The sequence below is a fragment of the Miscanthus floridulus genome, chromosome 17, assembly GCF_019320115.1.
Source record: "Miscanthus floridulus cultivar M001 chromosome 17, ASM1932011v1, whole genome shotgun sequence".
NCBI classification, from domain to species: Eukaryota; Viridiplantae; Streptophyta; class Magnoliopsida; order Poales; family Poaceae; genus Miscanthus; species Miscanthus floridulus.
Genome location: NC_089596.1, coordinates 111,988,796 through 112,014,673, shown reverse-complemented (window position 1 = coordinate 112,014,673; position 25,878 = coordinate 111,988,796). Strand labels below are relative to the sequence as shown.

The 25,878-nt window shown below is 39.8% G+C and overlaps 1 protein-coding gene across 2 annotated transcripts; it reads left to right on the top strand.

The window, feature by feature from the left end:
• The first annotated feature begins 11,726 nt into the window (after nucleotides 1-11,726).
• Nucleotides 11,727-14,370, top strand: LOC136518845 (uncharacterized). Of its 2 annotated transcripts, none has more exons than XM_066512530.1 (5): nucleotides 11,727-11,946; nucleotides 12,103-12,172; nucleotides 12,354-12,980; nucleotides 13,082-13,441; nucleotides 14,108-14,370. In XM_066512530.1, the coding sequence occupies exons 1-5, from the start codon at nucleotides 11,885-11,887 to the stop codon at nucleotides 14,192-14,194; spliced, it is 1,206 nt and encodes a 401-aa protein (XP_066368627.1). In that variant the 5' UTR covers nucleotides 11,727-11,884; the 3' UTR covers nucleotides 14,195-14,370. The 2 variants fall into 2 exon arrangements, with proteins under 2 accessions (XP_066368627.1, XP_066368626.1); XM_066512529.1 differs by having other exon boundaries at nucleotides 12,100-12,172.
• The last annotated feature ends 11,508 nt before the right edge of the window (nucleotides 14,371-25,878 follow it).

Sequence of the window (25,878 nt, the reverse complement as noted above, 5' to 3'; positions counted from 1 at the left end):
ACAAACACACGGTCGCGAGAGGCACGCTAATCGGAGCTACGGTTTGAAAGAAACAACTACCGAAAAATCTACTCATAAGAGAAAATATAAAACTATAAGCTTCACGTGTTTTAACTATACAAAAGCTTATATAAATTGAATTAAGTCAAATTTAGATTTGAATTATAAAACTAAAGTAAAACAAATCATATTTTATTTATAAAATCTAGTTGCATAGTTATTATTCAAAATAGAGTTCAAACCATGAAATTCTAGAAATAGTGACATGATAAACATTGTTACCAACGCGTAGATCTCATTGTAATGAATCTAGCACAACTTGAACGGGTCAATTCGAGGCTAAAATGTAGAAGATATGAAATAAACAAGATTTTCTTTATTAAAATAATAGATTAAATCTAACCTTGAATTTTAAAAGTTGAAAACATATCTAACAGTAGTATGAACATATAGATTATGAAATCACAAACCTAACACAAGTTGAATGGGTCAAATCAGAGTTAAAACGGAGAAAATATGGCCTATAGAAGGTAGTGGCAAAACTGTAAATAACTAAAAACGTATTTTTGAAGTCAACCAAACAAAATACGCTTTTAAAAGAAGAAGGCATAATATGTTGAATACGCAATGGACCACGGGGTCGATAATAGAAAAGACAGGGACTCTTTAGAAAAACAGCAGGGACTGCGGGTTCAAAATTAGAAAAGTGGAGGGGCTCTTATGCAAAATTAACCGGCCGAAGGGGTACCGTGCGATCTCGGACGTTGGATCTAGAATGAACGGATCAGATTAGAACAGGAGGGGTGAGAGAAAGGGCTGTTGGCCGGCACAGTAATCGCAGCCATGGCAGTCGGCCATTGTTGGCGACGGGAGCTCGATGGCAAAGCTCGAATTAGGCCCTAGAGACCACGGAGGGGCTCGCAAACTAGACAGGGAGATAGAGAGTACGATAGTGAACTCACCAAGAGCAACTACGCAGCCAGAGATGTCTCAGAGACGGCGTGCGGCTTCGAAAGGCGGATGGCGGACGGTGGTGCAAGCTCGCTAGGGCAAGGGCAGCGGCTGCGGCACTTTAGGGTTGGGGTTGAGAGGCGGCGCGATGTGTCTTGGCTTATATGGGGCGCCTGGCGTGGAGAACACGGCAAATGGCGAGGACAGGGCGAGCACGGACACTCGGCGTGACGGCAGAGTCCGGGCAGGACACGACGAAGGTGGAAGATGGACCTGACAGGGCAGCCCCACTTATCAGCACAAGAGAGAGGAAGGGGACGCGCGACATGGCAGCTAGGCCACGACTTGGGCTACTTGGGATTGAAGCCAGAGAGGAGAAAACGCCTGGGCCAGCTCGGGATCGGGCCGCTGGGAATGGGGACGGGCGCACGCTAGGCCAAGACTGGGCCTGCTGCGGCTGGGCTACGGGGATAAGGTGAGGAGAAAATGGGCTAGCGAGAAGAGAGCAGGCCAACAGGGAAAAGGAAGAGCTGGGCCTCAAGCCAGATCGAGGGGAGAGGAAATTTCCATTTTCCAAATCTTTTTTCCATTTTGCTTTCAAATTCAAATGTAAACCCAAATCAAATTCGAATATGATTTAAAATACACTTTTCAATTCAAAAAAAAATGAGAAATTTTGGTAAGTTTTCCAAAAATAATTTTTACAATTTTTTTAAAATTCTTTTATTTTTAAATTCTCTTTTCTTTCATTTCTTTTACTTCAAAGCCATTTTTAATTTCATTTTCAAAAGCAATTCAAACCATTTTGAATCTTGATTCAAACCACTCAATCAATAAATCAAATGCACTGGCATGTATGCACAACCATGTTGCTACTCCTTATGATGAATTTTAATATATTGAAAAATATTCTTTTTCTTATATCTCATGAGCAAATAAATTCAGAATTAAATCATTTTAGCTATATTCAAAAGAAGCAAATTTTAGGGAGTTACATCTTGACCCCAGTTACTTTTCACCATTGCCTTCATTCATCGATGCCAAGTCTTGTTCAGCTTCACCACCACATGGTCCATCGCTCCGAAGCCTCTAACTTGCCCTTCACGCTTGCAACCGGTCCATGAAGCTAAATCTTGTTTTGATCTTCTCTACCTTAGTCACATGACTCGATGTCATGTCTCATATGCAATGAGCTCCTTCATTACATGTGTGAGCCTTGCAACAAATCCAAGCCATCTTCACCATCATGGCATGAGTTGCTCACACAAGTGTACCTATGGACTAATCACTTGTGTATCTCATATTTAAACACATTAGTCCACCTAGGATAGGTTGTTACTTAATTAACAAAACCAAACAAGGACCTTTCACCACCTCTGTTAATCATTTACATAGATGGCGTTCTAAGGTGGCCACCTATGTTAATCATTATTTTACTAAATATGGGCATCCTAAGGCAATCGCCTCTGCTAATTGATATTAATAGAGACAGTATTCTTACGATCCATCTCTAAAAGAATTGATTAACAGAGGTGGACATCTTAAGAAGCCTACCTCTCTAGATATAGTTGCATCAAAATTAATTCATAACTTCTCCATATGAACTCAGACGAAGACAAACTTTATATCAAAATTATAGCTCTTGATGCGATCTAGAACTCTATAGTTGAGAAGCTTTTGATTTGAAACTTTTTAGAGTCCCAAAATAATGCTTTAGATTCTCCAATTTTGAATAGAATTAGAATTTTGAAATTTCGAACATCCTTGGATATCGGCATTGTATATACCAAAACGGTAGTTCATAATGCAATCTACGATTTGTAATTGAAAAGTTACTTATTCAAAGTTGTTTAGAGTCTGAATAAGTAACTTTTCAATTACAAATCGCAAAGTTATTCAGAGTTGTTTCTTCAAAAAGTTGTTTAGAGTCCCAAATATGCGTTTTAAGTTCTTAAGTTTTGAAATTCAAAATTTAGAATTTTCAAACAACCTTGAATATTCACATGGTTAATACCAAAGTTATATTGGTAAACCCGATCTACTCGTTTGTTGTTAATAAGTTTTTGATTTGATGTTATTTAGAGTCTCAAATATTTATTTAAATTAAAATATTTTGATATTCAAATTTTTGGCCAACTCTGCCTGAGTTACACTAGCTAGACCATTGAAGTCTGAGGTCAAGAAACCCCTATCATTAGTCCAGGTTCGAAGGCCAGCACAAACTTTTTAAGGGCAAAAATCAAGGGACGTCTCTCCCTTTGTCAAGTCTTTTACAGATTCAAAGTTTTGATTTTTTCAATCAATCTTAGATGGAGACATGTTTTATACCAAAATTATAGTACCAAACAAAATTTAAAACTTCGTAGTCGAAACATTTTTCATCTGAGTTCGTTTACTAGCAAAAATATTAAATACAAGATTAGAAAATGTTAATGAAGATAGCACACCTTATATCTCCTCTCCTATCTCCTATACTACAGAACAACTAAAAAGAACAAAACTAATACACCCATGGTGCGACAAAAAAATTGGGGTCGTCGGTCTGCCGCCTGCTGCGATACCGCGTCCCCACGCGCTGCTCCCACATCCTCCCTACGTGCTCCGTGCGACCTCCTCCCTGCGCGCTTGCTCCCACATCCTCTAATCACGCTCGCGAGATCACGTCCACCAATCATGCCCAGCTCACCCTTCCCTTGCCCCACGCTCGCGTCCATGGCTCGCCCTTCCCTGCCGCCCGCAAAACCGCCCTTCCCTGCCCGGCGAGGCCACCTTCTTGGCGGCATAGGCGGCGCGGCATCCCGGTGTTGGGGGCGGCGAGGCATCCCGGAGGCAGAGGCGGTCCAGGTGTCTGTGTGTGGCATCCCGACATCACAGGCGGTCCGTGCGCGGCCTCGAACCAGCCAACCAGGGGCGGCGGCCAGCCAGCCAGCTCATAGCGGCCATTCGGGGCTGACGCGGCCGCCGCGCCTCTAGGGTGCGGCCCCTCCTGTGCGAAGCCTGATAGGTATGCCCACCCCTTCCCTGCTCTCCCTTCTGTGTGAAGCCGAGGACCCAAATCTGATGTGGGCATGTGCACACCCAGACGTTAATTTGCTTTGTGCTGTTAAGTTCACACCATGCAACTTGCAAAACTTGATGTTGTTTTCAGATACAGTCCAAGCTTATTTGTTCATTTTAGAGACTCTGGTTTCCGACAGACCACCTTGATGAAACCTATGTGCAGTACTGTAGTTAAGTTTGCCATGCTATGGTCTCTACTGAATAGTAAGTCAAGTAGCCTAATGATGCAGGGAACAATCTCTGTATTTTCTATTGATGAGGGGGTGTTTTGTTTTTCTCATTTGCAAATTCGTGACTTTACTCTTGCTGAGCTGAAAGAATTCTACATTTTGTCCCTTGGTACTGTAGTGCTGTCAAAGTTGTAGGATAGTGGGCATCTTCATGTTTGCATTTTTCCAGAGTACCAATTTAGCTTCCCCACACAGTTAGCATACTCACCTTGCAAACACCAACCATTTATTTAACATATCTCCTGTATATGTTTAATCTCATGGGCTTTTATTTGTCCTATCAGCAGTTCAGTCAGCCTACAGATGACTCTGTATTTCTCAAAAGAAAAAGAAATCTCTTTACTTCAATGACTGTCTCTATTTCTCAAAGAAATCAGGAGATATAAATTCACTTCAACCTGCAGCTATATTCTCTTCTTATGAGTGTTCAGTTGCAATTATGTCACACTAACTATCAATCTCCTATGTCATGCAGAGTTACTTTGTTGTTTGTCTGACTGCATCAACCTAAAACTGAGAACTCAAGTTACTTTGGTGATTTTCTTGTAAATAGATTTGCACCCTGATTTTCACAAGGTTTTTTATACTGGTCAATTTATTTGCTGAGTTAGCAAACTGTGATACTACAACCTGTTCAAGAGCTTCTATTCTTTGTAGCCAAGTTAAAATCAAGACTATTTAGATGCTAATAAGAGCACAGACATGGGTAAAATAAATTCAGTGTATCCTACGGTTCCTAAACTTGTAGGAACGATTTATGGACCTTCTGTTTTTTATTCATGAGACATCTGTGTTTTCAAATTTCACTACCTTTAATCAATTTCAAATGTTTAGTGAGTTCAAATTGATAGACCTATGCCCTTGATTTGGAGACATGCTTTGTTGTTTTGTTGAACCAGCCTTTTCGGACATTGAATCCTATTGTTCCAGCATAGCTGACATAATTCATATGCCTGAACAAGGTGATGCCTAGTAGTTATTCTGAGCACTCTTGTTTATACATTGAATGCTTGCATGCTGTGATGTTTGACAACTATCAAACGATTTCAGTAGATAGGGTTTTGGCTATGCATTTGTTCCTCTTGAGGAATCGATGTGTGTTTCCTTGATGACAGTAGAAACGCAAAATAATAACAAGGTGTTGAGTATGTCAGGTTCTTGCTGTTTTGCATGGCCATCTCAATAATTTAAAGTCATGATAAGAAAATTTCCCCTTGAAGCATCAAAATTTCTCCAAGTCTAACAACATTGTTTCTCTACATGGGTTTTATAGACTAATTCAACAATACCAGTCACAATATTAGCTTAAATGTATGATTTTAAAATAGACATTTATTTACATATATCATCTTAATCCCTTCACTAATTTACTAATGCAATACTCTGTGATAATGATTCGTAGAAACGAGTTGTATATTATTCTTTTATGAATTGTATATCAGTCTTCATGGTTGGGTGACGGGCTACGCGCAGGTGGGCTCCAACCTCGCGCCGCTTGACCCCGTCGTTGTCTATAGCCACATCTACCTCCGCAGCCTGCACCTGGCCACACGCTACTACATCATGTCTTCGTTGGCCATCTCTTCTCCCTTCCTGCTATGTATGGATTTTTTTTATTTCCAAGCAGGTATGCCAACTCTTGTCATTTCCTGCTGTATACGGATTTTGATTGGTTATCCAATTCCAATCTGCTCCCCGTCATCACAGTCCACTAACGTCGAACTCTTAATTAGACCGTTTGTGGTTGCAGGAATCTCTTAAGCAAGAACTTAAAAAAAGCCATGGAAAAGTAGAAAACAGTAATGTATGGTTGTCACTTAGTATGGAAAAGAGGCTTTCACACTTGCATTCTTGTGGCTATCTCTCTTGGCTGGCTCTGCTCATCTTGCATTCCTGTGGTTGACATGGTCAAACCTGAGTTTCCTATTCCATGTAGAGACTAAAGAAGAAAGCCACTGGATCACTGTGTTTTGATCATTGATGTTCTATGAAGGAAGAGTTACCAATTTCTTTTTCCAGGTGAACATCACAGCAACAGAGAAAGCTGAGTTCAGGACCTTAGTTCAGGCAAGCACGTTGGCACCAGTATTGCATCAGGTGAACATGTAAGTACCTAATCAGCTAGCCTGTATCTTCTTTGTTTAGTTGCAGCAAATAGCTCAGTACTAGTTCTCCCTTGGTGTCAATTCATCACCTAGATAAAGGCGTGAGTCCCTTGGTGTCAGTACCTATGAGTTTATTCATCCATAGTTGTAGCAGTAATAGTTCTTGATGAGTTGGATCTTATCTCTAAAGAATATAAGAGATGTGTGTAGTTGCAACATCACTTATTGCTGTGATGTACAAGGAAGGTCAGCTGTTGGCTTGTGTGAATTTATATCTTAGCAGTAATAGTTGCTAAGTTATCATGTGACCTAAAAAATATCGGCCAAGGATTTTCACTCTGGCTGGTTCAAACCTAAAAAATGTTTTACTCAGGATCAAACATCACTGCAGACCTTAGAAGTTCAGTGTGTCAGTGACATTGATATGGTGTAAGCAACTAGCCAGAGACTGATGACGTCTTCTGTTTTCTATTATTATGTTTTATGTCTTTAATAGCTTAAGGGAGGACACAATTAGTTACTTGAATTTGTATGTTTGGTGTTTCCCTTAGATGCTACTGCAATTTCAGAACCGAGTCTTGTGGTCTGACATGAATATTTCTCCCCCAAATTATTCAAATATATAATGAGAGTTTGTCCAATTCTTTCAATATAATGGCATATTTGCCGGCCCCAATGGGGAAAATGGTATGCTTTACTGTTATAGTTACATTCGAACCGTCTGGATGCTAAATCAACTTATATCTATGCACATATTCATAGAACCTATAAATTTTCATTTTTTGTTCCTTATTTCTTACTCGCTCACTCACTAAGCATAGATATCATTAGAAACAACTTTGCCAGTTCTGAAAAACCCAGGAGTTGAAGTCTAAGTAAATGATCTAAAAAAGCATCATTAAAATTAAATAAATCACTGAATCTAGAAGGGATCAAATCACTGAATCACAGAATAGCCTGTACCATCATGCATACTGCTGTTGCATTTGTGTGGATTCACATGCACATTTTCGTTGTTCCTTGAGGTTGTGAAAGTCCTAATGTGTAAGCCTTTTCAATAATGCCATTGTAATTCGAGGTTGACTGTGACATTGTTTCGAGTTTGACTGTGTTATTTTTAGGGCACTTCATTCACTCATGATGTAAGTTAGACCCAAATTCTGTGACATGTCCATTTGTTGATGTAGTGAAAGTTAAAATATGGGGAAAAGATATGGTCTCATGATGTAAGTTAGTCCATCGTGGGAGTTGTTGGTTTCTGTTTACTAGGTTGCAACATCTACGTTGGTTGCAATAAGAGGTTAATATTAGCATGCTGTCACATCATTTTTTTTTAAAAATGTTCATATGTACTGATGGAGACTTGAAAATATCAGGTGCAGCTATATCAGTTTGTTCGAATTTTTATTTTTCCCTTGCTATGAAGCAATGCACAAGCCACTGACTTTTTGGGTTTCCGAACATATTTCCTGGCTTTGTTTTGCATGATTTGTATTGCTTTGTTTTGTTCATTCTCTGATTGGTAATGTTTTTCTTCTATGCATGTTTGAATTACATGTTTCCACATAGTTGCATTGCATCATGCAGTCCAACTATATCTAGAAATTTATGATTTACGGCATCACTCATTGTCACACTTGTCAAAGGTTGTGGTGACGCTGGCTATTGAGAAGGGCAGCCATGTTGCTAAGAAGGGACGCTGTCCGCGGAGAGAGCTGCGGGCGATAAGGGAAAACTGACAGAGAATGTGTGTGTTGTGTGTGCTCGATATTTTCAGCTCCTCACCAGAATGCTCGCTTCAATCGAGAATCATGAAGCGAAGGGTTACCAAACAGGCTCCAATGTTATGTGTGATTATATTTTAAGGAATGAAAAATGTGGAATTTGTTTTTATCTCTTGATTATAGCCATGCTGGGAGAATTGGTGGCCTTCTATATTGTTTTGTTGTCGGTGTTTTTGTCATTCTGTTACGAATTTATGAAATATGAATGGCTCCCGTTATGTATAAGTGGAGGAAGATTTACGCCATGGAAATCCAAAATAGGTATATAGAAGAAATTTTAAACAGAAGTGAATTTTATGAGATAACAAAAATGAAAATTTTATGAGTATAAAGCAAAAAAAAAAGTTTCCTATGGATAGGAAAACACATCGCTCATATGTATGTTATCGAGGTATCATTTTTTTCTGTTGCAACACACAGGAATTTGAAATTATAGGGGTCCGAGCTTAAATTTCCTATATGGATAGGAAAACACGTCGCTTTCTTTACGCTTTCAAATCTTTGTTGGCAGTATTACCCATGTGACAGGCACTAATATTTACATATATATACTCGAATCTGTGTATAGGATGATATGGAGATGCGAGGGAACTTATTCGTAGATTTATTGGCGTACGAAAGAAATGGATATCGGAGATTTCTTTCTGTCGTGATAAAACATTATCTTAGCCGCATCATGGAAAGGTCTATACAGTTGAGTTTGTGAGCTTACGACGCCGCGCTCTCTGTGACTGTGTTAATTTCACAAACTTTGCTTTTTGATTAAATATCACTTTAACGTCGGTATTTAATTTTACAGTATTGTTATCTTATCGTGCGATCCGTATGTTTTTAGTATAAAAATTTAGTTGTTCCATAGCAACGTACGGCCATGCTACCTAGTATACTCATAAATAAGTGTGTAGTGCAGTGGTACGACAAATAAGTGTGTAGTATAGTGATAGGGTGCTGTTGTATGAACTGAAGGTTTCAGGTTTAAGTCTTGAGAAGCATCTTTTTTTTTGGTTTTCTAGAAATGATTAATATTTATAGATGGCCCTCCCGTGTTAATTGATTTACATGAAAAATGTCCATCTCTAGAAATAGTTTATGTACTAGTGGACTCTAGTCAGTATTGACATAATTGTCGTTGGATATATTTTATTTTCTAAAAATTATTCAATTCTTCCATTATATGAAAAATAACATAAAGTAATCATAAATCTCTGTCTAAGTTGACCATCTATACCATTATGAACTATACTCTAAAGTAATTAAAAAAACTGCATCTGAATTAGTGACCCTGCTACTCCCTCTATATTTTATTACTCCCTCTGTTCCTTTTTACATGTCACGTTAGTTTTGTCCTATGTCAAATATTAGTATCTTTGACTAACTATTTAAAAAATCCTTATAAGTTCACAACATATGAATTATATATTGTGAAAGTATTTTCAATAGTGAATCTAAAAACATAAATCCTATAACATGAACCTATATACATTTTTATAAGTTCTTTAAAATCAATGGTCAAAGATACAAATGTTTGATTTAGAACAAAACTGATACAACATGTAATAAAAAAGAAAGGGAGTACATATTGTATTAGCTTTGTCCTAAGTCAAACATTTGTATCTTTGACCACTAATTTCAAAAAATTTATATATGTTCATGATATAAGATTTATATTTTTAGATTCACCATGAGAAATATTTTCATAATATATAATGCACATGTTGTGAAACTATAAGATTTTTTAAAAATAAATGATCAAAGATAGTAATGCTTGACTTAGGACAAAACTAATGTGACATGTAAAAGAGAACGAAGGGACTATTATAAATAATATAAATAACATCTTAAATTTGTGGTCATAAAAGAAATAAATTTAATATCCCTTCAAATGTAATCTAAATTGCTAACATGTGCTATTATTAAATATTTAAACAACCCTAAGTATGCATTTTATATATTTCTAAGTTACTCGCTTCTATTGTTATAAATTCAAAATAACTTAAAATAAAGGTATATGCTGTGCCAGTCATAGTATACATGCATGAAGCCATGAATGATTTATTAGCAATCATTAAAATAGCTTCCTTAACCGCTATATCGGAACGATGCTAATAATTTTTTTAAAAAATATATATATTAATACCCATGATAATAATTTATGTAAGTTGTTTCTTTACATATGTTTAAACATTGTAACTAAATTATTATGACATATCTAAATCAATAGTATATTTGAAAACACTCTATATTTCATAAAAGTATTGCTACAAATATAGTATAATTATTTGATAAGAAAATATAGCATCTTGAGTAGTGAAGGATGTTATTTCTAACCAAGTGGCTATGACCTCATTGGTCTTTGATATTTCTTTGTTGTAAACAATAACTAGTAGAATAAAATATTAATATCCTCTTGATGTTATTACCATTGGCCCTTTTCTAGATCTCACTTTGAGCTCTCTTGCCGAGGTTGAGCACTGTGGTGTGGGTTTAGACGTTCGTTTATGCCGGCCTACTCCATAAAATCCTTATTTTCTTTAACAAAAACACAAAAATATAGATTTAATAAAATGCACAATAAACACAAGTGTTTCAATTTAATTTGATAATTTTTTTAACAACTAATAAGAACAAAAATTGAAAGTGAAAAAAAAAATCATGACATCATGAAATGTTATAATACTAAAAGTGACCATAACTTAAGCTAATGTAAGGTTTAACAAAGTTCATTGAAGACACATGGAGGTGTCATGCAAAAAAAGATTGATTACAGACATAGATGGAAGAAACACATATAGTAATTGATAAAATTATCATAACCGGATAGAGATTATCAAACATTTATATATGCATTGTGTTAGAGAATGAAAAGAGAGCACGTGTACACTTGTAATGCTTATGTCTTGTACTCCCTCCATTCCAAATTATTGACGTTTTGACTTTTTCTTAATGTATTGATTTTACTATGTATCTAGACAAATCTAAGTGCATAGCAAACACAATGCATATAGAAAAATCAAGTTAAACGTCTTATATTTTGAAACGGATCGGAGGGAGTAGAATTGTTAGTTGGAGTACAACGTGGACATGTAGGGCTGTCTTCCATTCCACACAGATATTTCAGGCCAACCTTACTTTTTCCAACCCGATCTACATTAATTCAATGCATATCCCATTAATTTCTTCGGGCACGACAGAGATCGTTGTGGTTTGAACTAGGCCTCCGACTCTCCGAGTCTAAGCACTGACGATTCAGCATGATCCGAAGTCCGAACGGTCGGGGTTGGCCACTTACGTGCTTGATGCACTGCAATCGTCACTGCAATCGTCGTAGCCCGTAACCATCCTAGTATCTCGCCGTACCGGGCTGGCGGCTAGCATAGGGGACAGCCTGTGCGGCGGTCAAAACGCGACACAGGGAGCTAGCCGGAGCAGTAGCCAGCATTAGACCGTCCGTTGTCTGCTTGCGTGAACAACGCACTCAGCTGGGCCTGGAGGCGACGGCCGGTCGTTTATTTGTCCATGGATTCCACGCCCGTCGCTGTGCTCACGCACGCACGTCGCTCGATCGACTTCACCGGAAGCTTCCACGTAACACGCTGATGATGATGAGCCCCGCCACCACCAGCTCCATTTCCGCTCGCCTAAATATAGCCTTTTCTGTGCGAAAATGGCTAGCTGCACTGCATGCACCTTCTCACTAGCTAGTCTTCTCCAAGGCGCTTAGCCGCTTAGGTAGGTAGCCGGCGGCGAGCTCGTCATGGACGGCTGCAGCAGCTGGTTGCCATTCCTAGGCGCTGGAATTGGCGACGGCGTATCGAGGTAAGATTAAGAACGCTTGGCTCATAGCTATACTCCTACATGTAGCTTGATGATCCAGGCAAGCAGCTAGCCAATATTGGTAGTAAGTTTGACCGTCAGGCGACACTTGAGTCTTAAGTTACAATTTTCTTTTCTGTTATTTTGCTTGTGCAGCAGGAGTGGCTCGGAGGTGCAGCAGAAGCAGGACCTGCCGATTAGCTCGCAAGTGGAGGAGCAGCTCCAACAGGCAACTATCATATCATGCATGCACGCTCATAATCAGCAGCTGTTTATTTTTTTTGTACTACATGAAATTAGTATGCGATCTTCAATCGACCTAGTAACCTCTAGAAATGAGTTTTTTTTTTCCTGTTTGACTATGTATGCCTATGCATGCTTCATTCTTGCATCGTTCTTGGTGGCCGCAGTTCTACTTGCTGATGGACATGGAGAAAAATGGACACACAGAGCCAGAGGTGGTGCCCTCGTCTGAATCATCCATGTTCCGCTCCTTCTCTGGAAGTCCCGACGAGATCTCGTCGCTCAAGCAACGTAGCAGCAACAACACCACTGCAAACTCTTGCCACCACCTGGCACCTGCAGAGGTCTCTTCCCAGCAGAGACAGCTCTCCCCAGTCACCTACGGCAGCGACCGCCACTATGACCAACAGTGCTATGGCAACCTTGACAAGATCCTAAACCTGGACGAATTCAACTGCCAAGAAGCTCACAACGAACGAGCGCAGCTCAAGAACGGCCATGGCGGCGCGTTCATGCCCTACGTCCGCCACCTCAGCCCGAAGAACAAGCCCAATAAGCCAGGCTCCGGCGGGCAGAGGGCGATCAAGGCGGCCATGTCAGCTGTGGGATGGATGCACATGGTCAGGCTTGCCCAGTGGCGGCAGTGCTGCTACCAGATGGAAATGGCAGTAGCGCCGCCCACCGGCGGGAGCAACTGCAACCAGCAGCTGCACGTTTTGTCGGAGCGCAAGCGCCGCGAGAAGCTCAACGACAGCTTCAGGGCTCTCAGGACAGTGCTCCCCCCTGCATCCAAGGTACTTATTGGCCACTCGATTCATCCTCTGTCTCCTGCATCAAGTTATCTGTCAGACCATTTCCATTTCTAAAAGAAATACATATTGCTTTGTCGTGGCAGAAAGATAAAGCATCCATACTGATCAGAGCAAGGGACTACGTGAGCACTCTCGAGTCTCGAGTGTCTGAGTTAGAGGAGAAGAACAGGATGCTAATAGAGTTGCTGCACCGCCATGACAATGGAGGAAATCCAGGCGATGTTTCTGGCAAAAAGATTGAGGTCGATATCGATATCAATAGAGAACCATGCGCGGTAAAGGAAACATCACAGGAATTTCGCCTGAAGATAATGGTAGGGTCAGAGTGCAATGCCATGGATGCTGTAGTTAGTATACTTGAGTGCCTCAAGGAGATAGGGGACGTGAGATTGTTATCCATGGACACGGGCAGCAGAGCCACCACCTTAACATTACAAATGAAGGTATAAATATGCTTATCATGTTTGATTTATGAATAAAATGGAGGTATACATAAATATCCTTAACCTACATGAATTTTGAGTTTAAGTTCATATTTTTTCACACCAATGTGATGAGAGTATTTAGTTTGGGTTTAGATATGAAGAGATTATATTTGGACACTAACTGTTCAACAATTTTTTGAGGTTTGCAACTCGTACAAATTTCTCATATACGACACACATCACATGATTTGGATTCTCAATCAAGAAGTCAGTTTTGTTATTAGGAAAATGTGAAAAGGTAGAGGAGTATTTTCCATTCTGAATTTCTGATAGAATGCATAGTCTTGGTTGTTGAATTGAAGATAAATAATGGTGTGGACTTTTTTTGGTTGTTTCCCAAAAAGATTCTAAGAACAGTGAATTCATGATATCATACTTGTTGAACTTGAATGTCATATAGTTCCCCTCGTCAAGACTGTCTTGTACAAAACCGGCTCTGTTAGCCTAATTTGTAGGTTTTGGCGCGGCCTCCTTGGATATGTATTGTTCTTTTCATTCAAAATATGGTTTGTTTGCTTATCAGTTTTCTCAGTCGATCAGTTCATCAATGAACTAATCATTATTTAACGATCCCTTTTTTATGAACGTCAGTGAATCTGATCTCTTCCAATATTAATGCTGCAGTCTAGCAGATGGTATGACAATATCCTGAAGGAATATGTAATAAAGAGTGTCAAGGGCGCCATGAAGTCAAAGATAGAGACAAGCTAAGCTTTTCTACGATCGTTCGGTTCAAATGGGTGTGAGATTGAATTTTGTGGTTTTTGACAAGATCAATTAAGCAAAGTTACCAGACATTAATGAAAATAAACCAAAATGTCAAACGTATCGTTATATTCAAGGAGATTGATTTTTGATATCATTGAGTCTTGAGCTGAATGTGGAAGTCAATGGAGTAACCAAGAAAAAGCTCTTATAATGATCTTCAATTTTGAATGGTATCCTAATACTATAAGACTCACTACTGCTGAAATACACATCATACGTGCCTTCTCATGAATCTAATCCATGCTGGTTATCGAATCGCAAGACCGCATACCTACTCAAAAGTATCCGTGTCGGTTAGGTAGCTGATGCAGTTATGATGCAAGTATTAGCTTGTTGAAGGACCGAGAACAACGACAAGAGGAGGTGAATGGGAGACGAATCTATTTATTTTCTTCCAATTTCGGCAGCTGTTCCAGATCAATTCTGAAAACACTCACAAAAACCGGATTCTCCAAAATGAGTTCATGCAGGCCAACAGGTGACCAGATGCAAGAAACCTTAGAGAACACAGCGGGGAAGAAGGGAAAGCTAATCGAGCACGAACTAGCAAAAAACCCGAAAACTCATATCACACTAGATATGTCCAGTGTGCATACCGGTCTTACCAGACTTGTCTGGTATGGACAAGATAGCACTAAGTCACTTTGGGAGAAAAAGTGAAAACCCTATCAAACGTGTCCAAAAATTATGAAATTTGAGACACAAGCTCACAAACTATCGCAATCGATGCATTTTTTATTGTATTCCTCCTCACTTGGTTGGAGCATTGCTGCTCGCAAGTGAGGAACAACGTTACTGGAGTCTTGCAAAGGCTCAGGGAAGCTCTTCTCTTGAGCCTGTAGATAGCCTGTAGGGTTCTTTTTGTGGAGGTAAGGTCGTTTTTTGCCTTAGTAAAAGGCGTGTGTATTTTTCTAAGAGATTTGGAGTGTGGGTGTGTGTTGTAAGGGCTCTTGCCCCTTTTTTCTTCTTAATACAAAGATACGTAACTCTCCTGCATGTTCGAGAAAAAAAGACACAAGCTCCAAATTCAGAGGTTTGAATACCAGAATTGTCTAGTATTCACATCGGATATGTCCGGTACGTATGTGCAATGTACAACTAAATATTTCAAGAAAAAATCACTAATTTAAATCAACTCCGATCGATCTAAAACTTTGCAGGAGAATTACTGGGGGTGTTAAGAGGATATTCTCAGAGCATCAACACCAAGAACTCAAAGGAACTCAGTCAATCTCGGAAACCAAATCCAAAAAGGGGATTTTCCAAAAAAAATCCTTCCCAAGGGTGGATTCTTACGCTCGAGATGAATCTGGCCAAGGGTGGATTCTTACGCTCGAGATGAATCTGGCCAAATCCTTTGGCAAATTAGTTCATCATGGGTCTTTGCACAAATCCAACAACTCAAACCATCCCCAAAAGTGCTGGAATGCAAAACTCAGAAACAGAGAAGGGAGGGCAACCGGAGAAGGAAAACTCAAAGCCAACACTGATGATTGCTTTTTCTCCCCTACAAAACGCAATGACTCCACGCCTAGCCAGGCTGTCCACGTTGCCTCCATTATTCTCTTCCGTTGGATCTTGCATCCTGTGGCTTCTCATCGTTCTCTCTAGCTTCTTCGGCTTCTCCTCGCTTTTTCTTTAGCTTCTCCGGCTTCTCGCTCAAATCCAGCGAAACGAATATATATCTAGCTTCCGCTTTCCTTCCCGAAGCTTCTGCTTCTCCTTCCCCTCCTCTCCCACTCTCCTATCCGCTTGCTCCCTCTCTCTTGATGTGACTAGGGCGATGGCCATTGGTGTAAGCAGGGCGGGGTGATTGCGGCCGCCCTCAATGCAAATAAAGATCGAACTCGAGACACAGATTTTTACGTGGAAAACCCTTGCGGGAAAAACCATAGGCACCAACCGGTGATCTTCACTATATAAATCGGCTAATAAACATAACCCGAACCACGGGTGCTCCAGGCGTCCCCGCAAGACTCACGTTAGAATTCGGATCATACTCTAACAAACTCCACCTTGAGACGAATTCCATCTTGCAGCTAATGAAGTATCATCAATCAACTCACTTCAATAATAAATAATCACCGACGCCAAAAGTCACTAGGACTTAAACTGTAATACCAACTAAGCTTGAGCACAACTCAAACTTAGCTCTAGGAACAAGCTTTGTCAACATATCAATGGGATTATCATGAGTATTTATCTTGCATACCTTAATGTCACCTTCAGCAATGACACCTCGAATAAAATGATATCTCACATCAATGTGCTTGGTCCTTTCATGAAACATTTGATCTTTAGTCAGACAAATAGAACTCTGGCTATCACAATGTATAGTAGTGCAAGAAGTAATCCCGCAAAGTTCAGAGTATAAACCTCTCAACCAAATAGCTTCTTTACAAGCTTTAGAAATAGCCATATATTTAGCTTCTTCTGTAGTAGATAGAGCAACGGTAGCCTGCAAACTTGCTTTCCAGCTAACAGCACAACCACCAATGGTGAAAACATAACCCATGAGAGACCTCCTCTTATCCAAATCACTAGCATAATCAGAATCAACATAACCAATAAGTCCATCTCTAGATTTTCCAAATTGCAAACAAGCATTAGAAGTACCTCGCAAATATCAGAAAATCCACTAAACAGCCCTCCAATGCTCCTTACTAGGATTAGCCATGAATCTACTGACAACACTCAATGCATGAGATAAATCAGGACGAGAACAAACCATGGCATACATAAGAGAACCAACTGCATTGGAATATGGAACTCTAGACATGTACTCAATTTCATGTTCTGACTCCGGACATAAAGCTGAGGATAATCTGAAATGTGTAGCTAATGGAGTACTCATTGGTTTTGCATTATGCATATTGAAATGACGAAAAACCTTTTCAATATAACCTCGCTGACTGAGGTATAACTTGCCAGATTTTCTATCTTTAACAATTTCCATACCAAAAATTTTCATAGCTGCACCTAAGTCCTTCATCTCAAATTATTTACTCAATTGTGCCTTCAATTTAGCTATTTCTAATTTTTCTTTAGCAGCAATCAACATATCATCAACATAAATGAGCAAATAAATAGCTAAGCCATTAATAATCTTTAAATAAACACAGCTATCATAATCAGACCGCTTAAAACCATGAGAGAGCATAAACGAGTCAAATCTTTTGTATTATTGCCTAGGAGATTGTTTCAAACCATAAAGAGACTTCTTTAGTCCATAGACAAGGTTTTCTTTTCTAGGAATAACAGAACCTTCAGGTTGGTTCATATAAATGTCTTCTTCCAACTCACCATGTAAGAATGCAGCTTTAACATCTAGTTGCTCAAGTTCATAATCATGCATGGCAACAATACTAAGCAAAGTGCGAATAAAACTATGCTTAACAATGGGGGAAGAGACATCATTAAAATCAATACCTGGAATCTGGCTATAACCTTTAGCAACCAAGCTTGCTTTATACCTTGCTGGTTCACTAGGAGAAATACCCTCCTTTCTTTTGAAAATCCATTTGCAATGGACAGGCTTTTTATTGTTGGGCAATTTCACTAAATCCCAAGTACCATTCTTTTCAAGTGACTCCATCTCATCTTGCATAGTGGTCATCCAATTGTTGCAATCAGCAGAAGTAATAGCCTCAGAATGATTAGAAGGTTCTGAATTACCTTCAATCTCTTCTGAAACACTCATAGCATAAGCAACATTGCATTCTTGAATTAACCTTTTAACTAGTTTGGGCTACCTTCTGGCCCTACCAGCAGCAAATAGAACATTGTGGAGACTGCATAACTGGAGAAGAATGCTCAACAGTAGAAGAATGATTAACAAATGGAGAAATTTCAACAATAGGTGCATCTTGGACAACAGCATTATCATTATATGGTGCATCAATTAAGTGCTCCACCTGCACACTTATTTTCTCTCCCTCAACAAGAGAATCAACAGATAGGTTGTCATAAAACATAGCAGATTCATTAAAGATAACATTCCTACTAAGCACAACCTTTTGAGTCTGGGGATTCCATAATTTATAACCTTTAACACCAGGTTGATAACCAAGAAATATGCATTTAGCAGCTCTAGGCTCCAATTTACTATTATCAACACGAGCATAGGTAGTACAACCAAAAATTCTCAATTGCGAATAATCAGCTAGAGAACCAGACCATACCTCAATTGGAGTTTTCTTATCAAGAGTAATGCAGGGTGAACGATTAATAAGATAGCATGTAGTAGAAGCAGCTTCAGCCCAAAAACGCCTATTGAAACTAGAATTAGACAACATGCAACGGGTCTTACAGATGATAGTTCTATTCCAACGCTCAGCTACACCATTCTGTTGAGGCATATAAGGAATAGTGTAGTGCCTAACAATGCCTTGAGACTTGCAATATGCTTTAAACTCATTAGAACATAATTCCATCCCATTATCAGTGCGAAGCTTTTTAACTTTCTTTTTATTTTGATTTTCAATCATAACCTTCCACTCTCTAAATGCTAAAAATGCTTCTGATTTATCTTTCAAGAAATAAGGCCATACCTTACGAGAATAATCATCAATGATTGTTAATATATAATGAGAACCACCAATAGAAGGCTTGCGAGATGGTCCCCATAAATCAGAATGCACATAATCAAGAATACCTTTACTTTTATGAGTAGAGATATTAAACGACACCCTCTTGTGTTTGCCAAACACACAATGCTCACAAAACTTCAACTTACTGATGCTATATTCATCAAGAAGTCCTCTCTTGCACAATTCATGCAAGGCTTGCTCACTCATATGTCCAAGACGCATATGCTAAAGATTAGTACCATCAAAATTAGATGGTGAATTAGAAATTATAGTAGCATCAACTGTAATTGTAGTACCACAAAGACAGTACAAATTTGGAGATTTCAATTCACCTTTCATATTAACAAGAGAACCTTTGGACACCTTCAAAACTCCATCTCCACCGGAGTACTTGTACCCTTTACCATCAAGAGTACTCAGAGAAATAAGATTCTTGCTAATGCTTGGAATATGACTCACGTTAGTCAAAGTTCTGACAATGCCATCATGCATCTTAATTTGAATGGATCCAATGCCAACTATATCACGTGGACTGTCATCACCCAATCTAATAGAACCTCCACCTTGGAGAGAATCATAGGTGACAAACCAATCTCTATTAATGTATATATGAAATGAAGCAGTGGAATCAAGAATCCATTCATCAACACTATTTGCACATCCAGCAAAAGCAACAAGCAAATCACCATTGGAATTATCTGCCTTAGAAGCAGCAACAGAAGCATTACCTTCATCATTGAGTCTACCTTTTTCTCTATATGTGCCAGTTCTCTTCTTTTTATTCTTTAATTTATAACACTCACTGATAAAAGTGATTGTCTTTCTTGCAATACTTGTAGAATTTATCTCCCTTGCTTCGAGATTTTGATCGGCCTTTGTAACCATTAGAACTTTTGCCTCTATTGCCATTGTTGGATTTATTTTGTGTCCTCCCATGAATAGACAATGCTTCTCCATTAGAAGCAGAACCTTCAGAAGGCACCATCTGTTTCATCTTTTCCTTGGTGTGCAAAGCCTCATAAACCTCATCAAGCGTTAGTATCATGACTATATAATAATGTATCTCTGAAGTTTGCAAAAGAACTAGGCACAACACAAAAGAATAAGACCCAAATCCTCGTCATCATAATCTACCTCCATAGCCTGTAGATATGAAACTATCTGCTTAAAGACTGAAAGATGGTTAAGCACAGAGCCACCCTCTTGCAACTTGTGCGTATACAACTTCATCTTCAAATGCATCTTTCTTATCAAATCCTTAGACATGCAAATTGACTCTAACTTGAGCCATAAAGCAGCTGCGATTTTCTCTTGCAAATAATCTTGCAAAATATTATTCGAAAGATGATGCTGAATTTGAGTCAAGGCCTTACGATCTTTTTTCTTCTCCTCATCTGTCCAAGATTTGGAATCCTTGTTACCGAATTTATCAAGAGCATCATCCACTTCAGCTTGTGTAAGAATAGCTCTCATCTTGACTTGCCATAGAGCGAACCTTGTATTGCGATCCAGAGGGGGAAGATCATACTTCATCAACATGGTGAAGAAATAACAACAATAACCAGAAGAAATAATCTGTTGAAAATCTGGTACACTTCATGTGCACGAAACAATAAATCTGCAGCTTGGTACACTTTCGTGTACGATCAGCAATAAACTGAAGAAAGAAACTTCTCGTACAATCACCGTGTGCACGTAGCAAATTGGATGGAAATTTTCTGCCACCTCACGAACAGCCTCAAGTCACCTGTCGGCCTACACTTGAGAGCCTCGATCTGTATGCGCTTCAACAACTCAAGCCCCTGATCACGAAAGCAACAGGGATAGCAACAGCAGCGGACAACTTCTCAATCCGTGTGTGCACAAGGACAGATCACAGATGCACGACAACCGCACAACTTTTGTAAGTGGAAAATTGACCTCCTTTGACTTGAAGCCGTAGACGTCAGTTGACCAGAATAGATTTGCACCGACGATCATGCGACAAACTTGGCCGAATCATATTCCGCCTTGGATTCGATTCTTAGACACGTCGAGTCATCGATTGGACATGGCATGGAAAAATTCATCGAAGATGATCCCAGCGGCAGCACGACGAGATAGGGAATAAAACCCAAATCTTTTTCAGTCTTGTGTCTGGCTCTGATACCACTTATTAGTAAATAATGAAAATAAAGATCAAACACAAGACACATATTTTTACGTGGAAAACCCTTGTGGGAAAAAACTACGGGTGCCAACCGGTGATCTTCACAATATGATGAGAGTTTACATAACGCAGGGAATACAATGAGTCATCAGCTCTTCCCGTGCGGCTTACAAGATGGATTTATAGGACGGAGTGACTGTAGTCAAATACGAAAACAAATACGCTAATAAACATAACCCAAACCGCGGGTCCTCTAGGCGTCCTCGCATGACTCACATTAGAATTTGGATCATAATCCAACACTCTCCCTTCCCCCCACATGATGGCCGGGCAAGTGCCGCTGGCTCATCGTGACAGGCGCTGGTAGGGCTCTACGGCGCTCCCGGCCTGCAACGCTGCGTCGCGCGTCGCCGCTGGCGGTGGCTGTCCTGGGCCATGGCGCGACGCATCTAGGTCCTAACGGTGGCCACTGGCGTGGCTGCCTCCCTGGCGCCGCCTCCTCCCTCTGGTCCACGTGTGGTCTTGTGCTACAAGAAACTCTAGCTGCCTGTGCTAGAGGTTGCGAGCGCCTAGCGCTGACCCCGCCCCCACTCCTCTCTCTCTCCTAGTCTCCTTGTGCCATGTGTAGCCAGGTCTAGTTCCATTATGGCTAGAACTGTCATTACCTCGCTGGATCAAGGGCGCCGGCGCCATAGCGGAGGGTCGTGGATGCAGTGCTCATCCAGGTTTGTCTCCCTTTCTCAACCCTCCTCCTCATCCCCCCTCGCGTGGCGCTGGCGGGGCACGGCGGCGCACCTAGGCTATGGCATGGCGTCTCCCATGGGCCCAAGCAGTGGCCACCGGCGTGCCTACCACCCTGCGCTGCCTCCTCCTTCCAGTCCACCTCTGTTCCTGTGGTCCACAAAACCCTAGCTGCTTGTGCTCTGCGAGCCGCGCTAGTACTGCATCGGCCTCACCTTATCGGTCGAGTCTGTCGGCAGATCACCCTCTTCTTCTCCTCCTCGTCTGTCCCGTGCCTCCTCCCCTAGATCCTCCCTTCGCATAGGTGATTGGGGGTGCTACAGCCTGCACTACATTCCCTATGGATGGGCAGTCCTATTCTATATCCCTCTCTTTTTCACTTGGGACTTTCACCTTAATTTCATACTTCAGATCTCCTGCACATTTCAGTGCTTACTGTATGCTAAAGCTGGTGCTTTTTCCCTGATGCTTGGTGCAGCCGATGGAAATTTTCCTTTGCTCTATAGCCTGTGCTAAAAATGAATTCTTATATAAGTTGGGAATATAGGCTGGTGATCTTGAAAGGGAAATATTTTTTGCCTTGTAGCTTGTGATGAAATTGAACTCTCATATAAGTTGGGAATATAGGCTGATGATCTTCAGCGGCCCATGGCATGTTCATGTATATATATGTATTACTATCTGTTTGTTTATCGTGCCTCATCAATTCCCTAAAGTCGATCTATTGCGGCTTCCTCTCAGGGCTGGCACTACACCACACCCCTCTCTACATCCATTGTTTTCTGCATGTGCCCACAACTTGGATTGTTGCAAAGGATGGTATTCTCAGTGCATGCCGTTGTGCCTAACTACGGGAGATCAAATCATGCCATTTTTGTTCACTTATGAAGCTACTCTTATTTGCTATGTTATTCATGTGTTTCTTATTGTAGTGAATTCTTATATAGATTGGGAATATAGGCTGGTGATAGTGAAAGGGAAATATTTTTTGGCCTATACCTTGTGATGAAATTGAATTCTCAATTTTATCTACAAGTGAGTTGAGATGCAAGGCAATATCAGTGTTTGATCCGTAAAAACTTATTTATGAGGGTCTCAATAGGTGCAACATCACATATACTTGGTGGCGAACAAAAAAAATGTTATGGACTGCATAGATGCTTTAATGTTTTCTGGTTATATCCAAAAACTGAAACTTTCTTCAATACCCAAATGCTGGTTTTAATAGCATCTTATGTGTTTTAGTAGAAACTGAAACTTTCTTCAATACCCAAATACTGAACCAAAATTTTCCGCTGCTTTTTTTCATCAATGGATACACAAACAGGAACCCCTATGATGAGTAAATACTATCTTATGTGTTTCAACAAAAACTGAGACTTTCTTGGATACCCAAATACTAAACCAAAGAATTCTGCTGCTTTTTTTCATCATGGCTGCACACACAGGAACGCCTACGATCACTACAGGCGTGGCAATTTCAGCAGGACCAAAAATTTTTGGATGCAGACCTTGGGATGGCCATGTTGAATCTAGGTGTCTGCTAATTTCTGAAGCTGTGGTGCTTCTCTTATGTCTACCATTCTCAGTACAACCACTAAAATGCTTTTTTTTGTTGGTTGACCTCATGTTCTATGAATTGTGCTATTTTGGGTGTGTGCTTTCTCTACAAATATTATTCGGAGCACAATTTGAAGTTAAATTGTGCATATACTTCCATGGGTCTGTTAATAAAACTGTCCTTACACTGTCACCATAGGTAGATTTCCTTGGAGGTTTACAGGCTCAAACATTTTATGGAGCGCTTCATGCCTTGGAGGTAAATGAAACTGAAACTTATGCATAATCTAAAATCCGCCTAATATAATTTTAAGATAACTAACATTTATTTTGCGTCAAACCAGACATTAAGTCAACTGTGCATCTTTGAATTTAAATTTCAGTAACCAGACGATCCATTTGTGTTACAAAACCTGTTCTTCCCTTTTATTACAACCTGACATGCTGCTACTTTTGTATTGGGCCATATATATTGACCTACTGCCTTTACCTTATCAACCGTGTTATTTTCGTTGCTGCCCTTTCATTTTTAGACAATAATTATTTTGTTGCTTTGTTAGGTTCCCTGCTCATCATATTTGGTACCTGCCTCCTTTCCACGCCCAAAGATGTAGGTGATTCAAACAATGTTGCTCAGCTGGGTACATGTCTCGCTTATGGCCTTCCATTTTCTTATGTTACGAATGACATATTCTCAGGAAACATCTAACGTCTATTTCTTGCTAAATTCAGGTTCGAGACAACTGAATCAGCCATCTTTGCTTATGTCAGCCCCATGACTGCCCATGATTTTAGGTATTCTAATTTTTACTGTCCTTGGTAGGATTATAGTTCGGTAAACAACCAGTGCTGGCTGCTTCTGCTGTCCTTTAGGTAAATCGATCATGCTTCTACTCTTCTCTGTTTTTTTTCCACTGCTTGCTTTTTCAGATGAATATTACGATTGCATTGTCCTTCGTTCTGCTTTAGCTACGCGTGCATCAACTCGAACAATGCTTCCCATTTATACTACCAGAATGTTGTTTCCTCTTAGTTATCGTGCTCTTTCATTGCAAGTTATTATTGTGTCTAAGAATGTGGTCTTATAGAGAAGCAGTTTTGCAGCCTGTTAGTTGCTTGCGAGCTATATATGGTTCCACTGTAAACTCTGCAGTAATTGATTTTCCATAGAAAAATTGATTTGTATGTGCTTTCCAGTTCAAATAGATGTGCTCAACTACCAGAAATAGTTTGTTATGCAGTCCATTTCCTGGACTACAACAAATCCCTCCACCAAAGTCTGTAGTCCCTTTTGTATATTCCCTACTTTTTTTATACATCTGCCATCTATGTTTGACTTTGATGGACCTAAGTCTGCACAAAGGCTTGCTTATAAAAAATAAGAGGTACCAGCTCCTTTGTGCTTATTCCATAAGTCATTTATAATTGACAAACTTCACAATTTTCAGTCCATACATACTACACAAAGCAATTAGCTTTCACTTTGCCATTATTTCATTCCTGAGCAATCCAATATTAAACATGGCATGCTATTAAAAACATTGCATGTTTCAAGCCATGAAGGAAAACGACATTTTAACCATTACAGGTAATTTATCCCTTCTAATAGTTTTTAGGTTCATGGAGAAAATTATATTCTACTCCACGGTGCCGTTCCAAAATTGTATATGAGCTCCCTTAGACAATGCAACACAGGATGGACAGACTGAGCCTACCGCTAATACCATTAATCCTGTTGATGTTTTGATATGTCATTTAGTCTCCTCTATTTGTATATATCTGTCTGTTATCACTTCTAAATTTAGCTAATCTATAACACACAATTAAACACTGACAGAGTTTCCCTTTCATTTGATCTATAGACACCACCTGGGTTTGATCTTGATCAAACATTGCTGAAACATACACTCACCGAGTAAGATGTACTATCATCCGCAACCACTGTGTGATTGTCTACATTCAAACACTTCCCATCTCTTTTCCAGCCTTTGATGCTAACACATTTTAGTATTTTACAACAAACAGGTCACTTGTAGGAACACAGACTGCTCATAGGCAATTATTCCAGGACAAAAATGACAATGAAGAGGTGTATATCCATTGTGGCTTTGCTCATATCCTTTGACAGGTTCTAAATTAGTACACAACCACACGTATACAAACAATCAAAACCGTCATAGATTTTTCTCTATCTTCTAAGTTATCTTCTCAGTGTTTAGGTACTTAAACATTTACTTCTGAATATGCAGGAAGAACCCATCAATGAAGAAACCCACAGAGACAAAACTGACCACAACACGAAGACCAAAACTGCCCCATTATCAAAATCCATAGCATAAACGTAAGTTCCCATACATAAGTCTAAAACTGCACTTCATTACTAAACCTGCTCGATTTCATAGGATACATATCAGGCTGCAGCCACCATACAGAGGGCATGTGCCGCTATCAAAACTCAGGTACAACATGATCACCTGCAGACTTAAACCTTGCACTCTGCATAGAGGAATATAACACAGTGCAATATGTTAACAGATTCATCTACCTACCAAGTTTAGTGGCCATGCCCAGTGCAATCTCCGATCGTG